Source organism: Panthera uncia, chromosome D4 (genome assembly GCF_023721935.1).
Source record: "Panthera uncia isolate 11264 chromosome D4, Puncia_PCG_1.0, whole genome shotgun sequence".
Classification (NCBI taxonomy): domain Eukaryota; kingdom Metazoa; phylum Chordata; class Mammalia; order Carnivora; family Felidae; genus Panthera; species Panthera uncia.
In genome coordinates, this window is record NC_064807.1 from 54,438,454 (window position 1) to 54,449,710 (window position 11,257).

At 45.0% G+C, this 11,257-nt stretch overlaps 2 protein-coding genes across 4 annotated transcripts in view; one reads left to right on the forward strand and one right to left on the reverse strand.

Annotated features, from left to right (window-relative positions):
- Window positions 1-7,329, forward strand: part of UBE2R2 (ubiquitin conjugating enzyme E2 R2) — a 116,828-nt gene extending 109,499 nt beyond the window's left edge. Inside the window, exons 5-6 of one of the 3 annotated variants that reach the window (XM_049625123.1) lie at window positions 1,362-1,496; window positions 3,947-7,329. In XM_049625123.1, coding sequence (XP_049481080.1) covers window positions 1,362-1,496; window positions 3,947-4,166 — 355 coding nt within the window. In that variant the 3' untranslated portion in view covers window positions 4,167-7,329. The remainder of the gene's footprint in view (window positions 1-1,361; window positions 1,497-3,946) is intronic. The other 2 variants (XM_049625129.1, XM_049625137.1) reach the window with 2 other exon arrangements.
- Window positions 7,330-8,975: 1,646 nt separating this feature from the next.
- The window catches only part of UBAP2 (ubiquitin associated protein 2), a 112,145-nt gene continuing 109,863 nt past the window's right edge, over window positions 8,976-11,257 (reverse strand). Inside the window, 6 exon segments of the mRNA XM_049625108.1 lie at window positions 8,976-9,953; window positions 10,044-10,235; window positions 10,321-10,388; window positions 10,544-10,651; window positions 10,736-10,835; window positions 11,140-11,257. The exon segment at window positions 11,140-11,257 is cut by the window's right edge and continues 101 nt beyond it. Coding sequence (XP_049481065.1) covers window positions 9,858-9,953; window positions 10,044-10,235; window positions 10,321-10,388; window positions 10,544-10,651; window positions 10,736-10,835; window positions 11,140-11,257 — 682 coding nt within the window. The 3' untranslated portion in view covers window positions 8,976-9,857.

An 11,257-nucleotide genomic window follows, 5' to 3' on the forward strand; every position in this document is an offset into this window, starting at 1 on the left:
CTCTTTTTTCCCCCTCTCTATACCACACTTTGTCCTGTCCTTATCTTCCTAACAGGTTTCGGATATGTTCTGAGGCAATCCTTATGGAATGTTCTACCCCCTTTTGTTTGTTTCTTTCTTCTAGGATGTTATGTCCGTTTCCCATAATTGGCAGTGATAAGTTTTTGTTAATCTTTATTTTATAATGTAATTACTGAAGAAATCCAGAAGGATCTTTGTGGGGAGGGGCAAAGAGTTATTCTTAATTTAATAGAAAGGGTGTGTGTATGATGAATGGATTTTAACTGGATGGGAAAGTTTTCTGTGAAAGTGCCTTTCACTTGTATAATCACATAACAAACTCTTTACTCTTTTTAGGAAAAGGTTTCATCAAACCAAACATCTAAATTGCCTGGCTCAATCCCTTTATTTTTTGCTTGGGGCAGGAGCAAAAGACTGTTTTCCAACAATGCAACCTATAAGCTCACGCCAGTGAGAAAAGATACAAAATTAATTTTTCCTCCCCATTTTTTCTTTACATACATGCATGTAGCTTGTAGGGAAAAGAACCTTGGGAATAATTTAAAGCCTTTTTGGAGCCTTGTCTGGTTATTTTTCTAGAGAAATTTTATTCCCTGTGGTTAAAGTGTCTGGTTTTTATCTGTGGATGAAAATTGCCTGTCTTAACTCCAAGACATAGAAACCCTGGGAGATAAGGGACGACATCTAACTTGCTCACTATTGCACATCCAACATCACAGTTGGTGCCTCTCACACACACAAAGTGCTTAGTAAATAGAAACTAGTTCTTCCGTGCCTGGGCTGTTGTTTTCCTCCATTCTCCATCCTGCTTAAGTGTCTTCCTTCCCTAAGTATGGAAAGGAAATACGTTTGTTTGTATTATCATTCTTTTAGATCCTCTTAAGCAGCCATGATAAGAAGTGGATTTGTGGGGCAGGGTCATTTTTAACCTTGCCCACAAAAGGATGGCCTTAAAGCTAAATATTTTTTGCTTTTTCTTTTCCTATTGCACTTAATTTGTAGTTTTTAAAATGTTATTTGAAAAGCTTTCAGGCTTCCACTTTGGAAGCAGATTGGAACATGTAGCCAGTTGAAGACGGTGCATGTCTTCTACAGAGTTTATTGTGTGCTCTGCCACATGACCTCTGTGATAGGCTTGCAGATTTCCTCTTTGTGTCCTAGTTAGCAGCTTGTTTCAGCCTACCAGCTGAGTACTGAAAACAAAACAAAATTCTGTTTCTTTTCCCCTAAGGTCTCAAATATTATAGTCTTAAATTTAAAGGCACAATATTTTTGGATCTTGTAAACATGAGTATTTGTAGCTGATCCCCTCCCCCCTCCTTTTTTTTTTCTATTTCTAGGACTATCCTGTTAAGTGTAATCTCATTGCTCAATGAGCCCAACACCTTCTCCCCAGCCAATGTGGATGCTTCGGTTATGTTCAGGAAATGGAGGGACAGTAAAGGAAAAGACAAAGAATATGCTGAAATCATTAGGTAAGGTGCTTTGTTTTACCTTACTTTTGATTAAGTCTTCATACAGAACCAAGGTTTAAATCAAACTTAAATATTGTTTGGGAAGATATTTCTGCCTGAGCCTAATGAGTTTGGCTTTTGAGGGAGCACACACTGGAAGATAATGCTGCAGATCTGATTTCCTGGGAACCAGAACCTCCAGGTTCTCAGTCACTTAAGTTTGCAGACTCTGCCTCTGAATCATTCTAGGGACACTGTTCAGTATTTTCAGCATGTCCGTTAAGTGTAGCAGATACCCAAAGTATTTCCAGACATTCTAGATGTTTTTGTTTACAAAAAGTTAAAAAAATTTTTACATTTATTTATTTTTGAGAAACAGAGACAGAGCACAAGCGGGGGAGGGGCAGAGAGGGAGACACAGAATCTGAAGCAGGCCCCAGGCTCTGAGCTCTCAGCACAGAGCCCAACGTCGGGCTTGAACTCACAAACTCTGAGACAATGACCTGAGCTGAAGTTGGACGCTTAACCGACTGAGCCACCCAGGCGCCCCCGTTTTCAAAATTTTTAATGAAGCCGTATAGTTTACTGGCCCTTTTGACCATACCAGCAAGTATCTTCTGGGTATCATTATCAGTAACAATAGTATATGGTTGAACAGAGTCCTAGAAGCTTCTTCTTAGAGATTTGGAGTCTACCTATAGCTCGCCATCCCTCATATGACCTTTTTATCAGTTAATTTTTTGGGTCTTTAGTTTTTCCATCTGTATAAAAGAGGGGGAAAAAAAGTAGAAGTTATTGGGACTGAACCAGCCAGCTCTCGATCATATCCTGAGTAGGACATAAGGTTTTAACAGTACCCAAGAATTGGTACTTGAATTGCAACAAATTCATTTCCCTTTAGTACTGTTAGATTTTATACCCTTAAAATAGAACCCCAAGGACAGTTCCAGCACATTCTGTGAATAGTTTAGTAAGCACTAGAATTTATACAAATAGAGTCCCTCTTTATAACTCTAGTCAGCACAATGCCATGTGATGTATTAAAAAAAAACTGCACAGAAAATATAACTGAATAATATATATAGATCAGCATTTCTTCACGATTTCTGCCCACTAGAATCACCTTTAGACCCTCTTTCATATCCATAGTCATTTAATAAGATTATAAGGATAAAATCTGGGCATGTGTATTTCATTTTTAGCAGCCACTTAGGTGATTGGTGTATACCAAAGATTGAAGATAAATTAGTATAAATAGTAAAAACCTGGAGATTTAAAGGAGCTGGAGTAGACTGTGTGTGTGTGTGTGTGTGTGTGTGTATACACATGTAAAGTTTTTGAGAGAGAGAGTGTACAAGTAGGGGAGGGGCAGAGAGAGAATCCCAGGCAGGCTACCATAACCTGAGCTGATCAAGATTCGGACACTTAACCAACTGAGCCACCCAGGCGTTCTTAATTTAAGGGCTTATCTCATTCTCTAATTCTTAACACATTTATTACACATCAGCTTCATGTCAGGTACTGTTAGGTCATTAAGGCAGTTTTTCTCCTTGAGGAGCTCACACTTTACTGATAAGAATTTATAAGCAAATCACCATTTAATGAGTGCACTTATACGGGTGCTGAGAGGGTGGAGCCTTCTTGGGATTCTCTCTGCCCCTCCCCCACTTGCATGTGTGTGTGCACACATACTCTCTCAAACATTTTTTAAAAAAGTGAGTAAGAAATACAAGGTCTCCACTCCAATGAAGTTGACATTTGGGTGGAAGAGGAAGAAACTGACAGAAAAATTAACAAATGGGGATCATAGAAAATATACTAGTGATTAAGTATCATAATGCAAAGGAATGACTAGGTGACTGCTTTAAATTGGGTTGTTAGAACAGTCCATTTCTAGGTGACTACTTTAAATTGGGTTGTTAGAACAGTCCATTTCTAAGTACAGATCTGAGTGACATAAGTAGCCAAATTAGTAAATCAGGAGAAGAGCAACTGATCTACACAGAACAAGCGGTGTTCAAGTTACTAAAAAAACAAACCAGGGATGGCCTGTATGTTTTGGGTGGGAAATGAAGTGGGAGGCAGGTTGTCATGCAACACTGGAAACTAACATAGGCTATTTGGAATCTACTTTAAGTGCAAATGGCAGGATTATTGAATAAATAAGAGTGGTTGGGGTTGCATAGAGTTTGGTGTGAGACGAGGCAGGGGAAAAAAGTCTCTGAGGTGACTCCTGGCTGACCAGCATCTGAGATCCACTACTTCTAAATACCCTACAGAAGGTTATTATTTGAGTGTTCTTCAACATGGTACCCGATGGGCTGAGAACCTTTGGTGTAGTATCTGTCAGATGCCTTTAGGCAGGCACTGAAATTCAGAAACCTGAATCATAAAAAATCTTGATTATTAAGAAAGACCAGTTGTAAAATCTATCTTCAAGACAGAGACTAACATAAACCATCTTCCTTCAGGAAACAGGTTTCAGCCACTAAAGCCGAAGCAGAAAAGGATGGAGTGAAGGTCCCCACGACCCTGGCGGAATACTGCATCAAAACTAAAGTGCCTTCCAATGACAACAGCTCAGATTTGCTTTATGACGACTTGTATGACGATGACATCGATGATGAAGATGAGGAGGAGGAAGATGCCGACTGCTACGATGATGATGATTCTGGGAATGAGGAGTCGTGACGTGCTCCTTCAGTGCCCCTGTACTGCCCTGCCATCTCAGGCCAAAGGGAGGGGAGCAAGTGGGGACCTAGCAGTGGCCCCTCAACAAAAACCTATCACGGGGGTGGGAAAAACAAACATGGCTCCTGCTGACTCCCCTTATGGATCTCAGTTTGCTCCTTTTTATGGACCTCTTAATGGAGAGAAAGTAATCCTCCACAGAATGTCTGAATTCTTGCATTCTTTACCCTTCCATCACTGTATTGATTTTTTTTTTTTCTTCTTCTTCTTCTTTAAACCCAAACTTTCGCCTCACTTCGTCTCTACAGAGTGTTCACGGCAAAAACACCTTTGGTCTGTTTTTAGATTCTTGAAGAATTAGTCTTTCATCAAGACGTTTGTGTTTAAAGCTGGGAACCCATTGGAAGTTCACAAGTGCTGCATATACTGAGTAGCAAAAGAAAATGGAAAAAAAAATATAAAAACCCCACAAAACAAACTTTAAAAAAAAAAAACAAATTTGCCAAGATTTAGCTGCTCATTTACATTAGTGTGTGTGCATTCGATCAGCCCCATGGTGGGGAGTTTTGTTTCCTTTCCCATCTTAAGGCTGAGATACAGTGGGCATCAGGGACTTTGTGCTAAGCCTGATGAAATGTGTTCCTAAGGGCACAGAGACCCTTCAGCCTCCAGGAAATCATCCTAACACCGCAGGGGGCCTCAGCTACTCTGAGAGAAAGATCAGATTTTGTTTTTTGAAATCAATTGGGATCTAAAGCCTGAAATAAATATTCATACTTTACATAGAACTGAGCACTTGATTGCTATTTATTTTAAAGACAGAGTTGTTACCCTCCCCACCCCGAGGGAGTGGGGAGAGAGTGGAGACTAGTGTGTGTGTGTGGAGTCTTAGTGATCGGGAACAAGGAGTTTAAAATCACTATGCCAATTTTGGTTGATGCTGCTGGGGAAAAAAAGTCAAAACTACTGGTGACCACTGTTGGATAAAAAAACATCTTATGTGAACATGGCCTTTCCCTCAAAGATTTTTAAAAGACCCTCATGGTGAGTGTAAGTAGCCAGTTTTAATTACTCAGTATTAATCCTAGGTGCATGTGTTAAGATTTTGGTTTTCATTGAGCTGCTTATGCTGATAGTGATAGCTGTGGATAGGAGACACGAGTGACCAGTTTCCGCTTTCCTCGTTGGATGTGACCTGGACTTTTCTCTCCTTTCGATGTACTCTGGCTGTGGAGGGCAAGCAGAAGTTGTGCATGGAGCTTGCCCTGGGCTGCCTTGACTCTTCTAGCAGGGCCAAGGGAATTGGCTGCAGGCAGTGTCTGGGCAACGCTAGATCTTCCAACTGTGCTGCAGCTTTGACTTCCCTGGTCTCAATCACGTGTTACTTCAATCAATATTGAGATCCATCAGCCTTCACCAACCAGGGACTTCAGAACTTGGCGGTGATTTTTGTTTCATTTGGGAGTGGGCCAGTTCATAGGAGGGCAGTGTTCTTTCAGTGGGGAAAATCATTATAATGTAAAATTAGACTTCGGAAGGAAAATACAGCAGAGACTGGCTACGATCCTCCTCCAGATCCCTGTGCACTGGTGTCAACTTCTTCAGATCATAGCTCAGAAAGAACCAAAGGGTTGATGAGGGACAGGGGTAGGATGGATCCTAGAACAGAGTAGGTGATGCTTACTTCCTTAGCTCCTCCTTCCTTTCTGATCTCAGGGTTTTCATTAGCTCTTCAAACTTCAACCATTTGCTGACTAATGCCCAGCAGACCTCTCTGGCCTCTAAAGTTTGATTTGGTATTAAGTGGGGATGTTAACATACAAAGGTTCCTATGGGGACAGTGTTGAGCCTGGTCCCAGAATCTCTGTCCCATCCCCATGGGGCTAGGACTACCTACACCCCTGAATCTAGTGATTCCAGTCAGATTCAGAGAACAGAGCAGCTCTTTGTGACAAAACACTGGCCGCACATTCTCATAGAAAGATGTTGGAACTAGCTTTTTAACACCTCATGCTTATAATCTGCCTATCTTCTGGAGCTCAAAGTCTCATAATGTTCGGATTACCCCATCAGCCCCACACACGTTTACAGCTGGTAGCTTGGTCTGCTCTCTTGGAGCCCTATAAGGCTTTTCTTTTACCCCTTACCGCGAAAGCATTTCTCTGTCAGGGCAGGCCAGGTGCCTTGGCATTGCGGAAGGTGCTGTGTTGCTCAGCCCTGTCCCGTTAGGCCCTGTTGGCCTCTGTTGCACGTTGACTCAGGGAGCCAGAGAGCCAGGTGGAGGTCATACCTCTCAGCCCTTTGGGGTGTTACTGTTGAGGGCTGGGTTTGCCTCTGATAGAGTACAATCAATTCCAGAAAAGACTGGCATGTGTTGATTGGCTAGCAGGTAGACATTCTGAGAACTCAGACTGACCTGTAAAACCCAGATGCTGGTTCCAGAGCTCTGTCCTGAGAACACATCCTGTGGCACAAGAAAACTTGAGCATGTAATTTTTTTTTTCTTTTTGAGAGTAGAGGTCTCAGGCTCAGGCCACAACCTTGTAAGTACAGTTGTGATTATTTGGTGTTGACATGAATTCAGAATCCTGCATTTTTAGATTCCTTTTGATTCTAGTGGAGGCCTCTCTGGATGCTCTTCAGGTTTGTGTGTTTTGAGGCTGGTTGGAGAAAGTAATATCACGATTCCGTTGTTGCTTCTCGAAGTCTTCCCCCTCTATTTCGTATCATTCCAGAGTTCTTTTCTATTAGCCAAACTTTTCTGTAGTCCCTTCTTTCCTCTTCCCTGGTGATTACTTGCTTCTTTATTTGCTGGTTTCCTTATGTTTGGGACATATGCAGTAAGAGACTGAAGGGGAAAGTGTGTAGTTCTCCACTGAAAGTTAACTCCCCACCCCTCCCATTCTGAAAAATGGTTTACATTTACAAAAAGATTCAGATGCAATTTTCAACTATTCTGAAACCAGCAGGACACACCTGACTTTAATAGTTTTCTTAGCTGAAATTGTAGATGTTTTTCTTCAGTTTAACTTATGAGAAAAGATTATCTGATGCATTTTTGTGTTGAACTTCCCCTTCCTTTAGTGGTTTATTTTGTCTTTTTCTGCCCATCTGTCTACTAATAAAATGTGAAATAAAATATACCTGTATTGCTACTTCCCCATGGGATGACCCTCTTCTTTCTTTGTGTTAAAGAAAACTAAAAGCTGGTCTCAATATTTCCACTGTTCCCTTGAAGATTACACCCATGACTCAGCTGAAAAATTAAAAACCAAAAGTGAATCTCACTCACCTGCCTTCTAGGATACTCTGCTCAACTCACCTCCTCACAGAATAAACATTCCCAGTCCTTACTAGCTTTTTAAGGAAAGGTTATTAGAGATACAAACATCTGTTAACCTTAATTCTTATTAAGTAGGGTACAACCTGCTGATACACGTAGGCTGGTGAAGGGATGAGGGTGCTTCCACTGCCCTCCTTAGGCAAGCATTTTGATTTCATCGTCATTTGTCTTTTGAACTTCCTGCTGCTAATAAGCAGAGATCAGGCAAGAGATCATACCATGTAATTGCAGCCCCTGTTTAGTTTCACTTGTGGAGCACTTACCTTTTTCCTGGTCAGGAGCTCAAGCTGTGGGCAACAGCAGCACGTACCCCCAACTCATGAAATTACCACTGATTTTAGAGACCACAAGCAGAAAAGGTGAAGACTGACCCTGGTCTGGTTCTGGCACACTGACTTGACCAGTATTTGAGGCACCACTTCTGTTTGCTGCTTCCTTAGTCTAGTCTGAGGGGGTTATTTAGGAATGAAATGGGAGGCTATAAAGCCTCTGGCAACACCTCTACGTTGGAGCATAGTAGTGCTATGGTGGGGCGACCTGCCTCATGTCAGACACAGGAATAGTGGATGGCCCTGGTTCCTCCCTGATGGCCTGGGAGCAGGAGGAAGGAGCTGCACTAGAATCCTGGCCCCAGGTGAATGGCTGCTTGGGACTTTGTGGAGCAGGTATTTAGCCCAGGACCCGCTTACCTACTTCAAACCACCCCAACTCACTGGTCTGTTCAATCCCATCCCTTCACTATTAATCAAGATTCTCTTTGGTTGATGAAGGACACAGGATGGAAAGGAGGATTAGCTGTCCAAACTCTCCCTCCAGCCATGAGAAAAATATCCTCAGTTCTTACCTTTATTTCCTATTTTTTTTTTCTTTTTTTTTTTTTTAAATCCTCCTGATCAACGTTTTTTATTTATTTTTGGGACAGAGAGAGACAGAGCATGAATGGGGGAGGGGCAGAGAGAGAGGGAGACACAGAATCGGAAACAGGCTCCAGGCTCCGAGCCATCAGCCCAGAGCCTGACGCGGGGCTCGAACTCACGGACCGCGAGATCGCGACCTGGCTGAAGTCGGACGCTTAACCGACTGCGCCACCCAGGCGCTCCACCTTTATTTCCTATTTTAATGTCAGCTGATGTCTGGAAAAGAAGTTAACCTGCCCTAGTATTCCTGTTGACCGGGCCCTATAAACAGAGACTGCCTTATCAAAATGAACTTTGAGAACCACTGCCCCTGCCCGGTCAGGAGGGTTAGCAGTCTTTTCAGCCTTATCATTTACCTTTACACCCTCTGGATGCTGACCTGGCCGAGGCAAGAGAAGGAATACCAATTTAAGCCTTTACACCCTATCGTCAGAAGACTGACCACACGGGCTATACTTCAGCCCCAGCCCTATGAAGTCCAGGCTGCCCAGAACAATAATGAAGACAGCCTCCACCCTAAGCTTCCCTTGAGTCACACCACACAGAGACTGTGCATGCTCTCAGAACTTTATTAGGTGGAGATCGGGCAAAAGAGAAAACCCCTGAAACAGTCGCCCACCTGGTTCAGGACAACTGGCATAGAGGAGCCTTTGCTTGGAGACATGTTCTCACTGAGGTGACAGCGTATCTTTGATTTTTTTGTTTTCTAAAGGGAGCAGACTGACAACATCTCTGAGTGCAACTTCAGACTGTTTTTAAAAAACGGTCAGCCAGAGGAAGGCAAGTCTCTTGGGGACAAGACCAGAAGCAGAAGCCTCTGCTCTATATGCAAACAGGTGCCACTTTCACGCTGGGCAGGAAGGATATCTCTGCTATTCCCAGATCAAGATTTGGCAGGAGAGGAACAGGGCAAATGACAAAAGGACCAGTTTCTCAGAAAGCGAGGGCTAAAGTAATTACACAGGGAAGGAAACCTCAAATAATGGCTTACAAGGGAGCAAAATAAGTCGTGATTCTTCATTGGTACCTGACCCCAAAACCCAAACTGCCTTCAACCAGCCCTTCCAGACACTGCTCCCAGCTGCCCGCTGGCTGGGAGGCTATACAGAAGGCCTAAAGGCAGAAGTGGAAACAGGGGGTTATTTGCTACAGTGAAAAGGGGCTGTAGTTGGGAGAGCAGACCTGGCTAAGAGTAGCAGCTGTACCCCCCCCCCACTCTCCCAAGACTTCTATCACATTTACAAATACATACATAAATACATTACATACAAGAGCGAGTCTGGGAGGCAGGCTCCCCACAGAGGCTCGGCTGACACAGTTACACGTCTCAGGAATTCTAGGAAAGGGTGCTGGGCTCCCAGAGCAATGGGCTCCGCATGTTCTCTCCTGCCCAGGGTAAGCCCCGCCCTAGCCCACCCCTCTCTTCAGGGTTCAGTTTGTCCAGTATGGAGAGTTGCCGTAGGCAGGCTTGGAGGCTTGCGACTTGGGCTGCAGGGAGCTGGGCTGGCTGCGCTGACCCGAGCCACTCTGAGGAGGAGGAGGAGGAGAGAAGGCTGTAAGGGGCGGAACAGAACCCCCAGTCCAGGGCAGGGTGGCTGCCTCCATCACTGGGCTCACCTGGGCATCCTGTGGAAGGTGGTGGTGGAGCAGCTGTGAGTGAGGCTGCTGGTGGGCAGGCAGAATGTGTAAGAACGGTGGGGGCGCATAACCAGGGGCTGCTCCAGCAGCCAGGGGCCCGGTGGAGCCCAAGGCCGAGGGCAGGCTGAACGGTGGAGGAGTCCCTGTATGAAATCCCTGCTTATCAAAAGTCTGCAGGGTAAAGAAACAACGGTAAGGGCCAGCTCGGGCTGTACCTCCCACCCACCTCCTCGTCCACCTGAATCCTTCCCCTCACCTGAGTCTTGCTGTAGACCGAGCCAGTCATATCAGGCAGGCCGGTGGTGCTTGAAGACACAGACACTCCTAGGAGGGAAAGCAGTTGTTTTCACACCAGTAGGGCCCAGGCTCTAGCCTCCCCCACACCTCCAAGGACTCTCTGGGACAGCCTTGCCTGAGAAAGAGTCAGTAGAAGACAACTACTCTGGGCCTCAATCCTGGAAAGGAGGGGTAGACGCTACCTTTGCCAGGCCCAGAACCTGCAGACTTGTTTTGTGCCTGCGATGATCCACCATAGCCACCCTTGGTGTAGTCTCCCGCTGCTGTCCCCTGGGTCAGGTCATCATAACCTAGCGTGGCAGGGTACAAGAGGTACGTGTGAGCTAGGCAAGCCTGTCCCATCTGCAGCTCTCCGTGCTGGGAGCACCCCTCACCTGTGCTGTAGCTGTGCTGGCCATAACCACTGGCCTGCTGGAAAGGGGTGGTGGGGGTGCTGAGGTTCACACCATGCTGCTTGGCTGAGGCGGGAGGGACCTGGTGGGGAAGCAGGAGAGGTATCAGTGAAGGACCAGGGCAGGGGGAGCAGGTCAGGTATCCACCAGCTTATTAGCCCTAGGCAGCAGGTAGCACAACCACAAGGGACCTGTCTGTGGTCACTAGTACAACACGTGCTAGCAGCTATAAAAATAGACGGGAAAGTAGCTTTGGCTTCAGCCTAAAACATTCCTGAAGGCCAGGTGAGACTGAGTAGGGTCATGTCCCTCTCTCCCTGCTTCTCCCCAGAGCTGGAATACCACCACCACCACCACCACCACCACCCACAAACACAAATACTCACAAACATGGTGGGCCCATACTGGAAGGCACTAGGCACGCCTGTGTAGTAGGGGAGGCCAGTGTAGCTGTAGCCGGGTGGCAGTGCAGGATTCAGAAAGGGCTGCTGGGCTGTGTGGTGG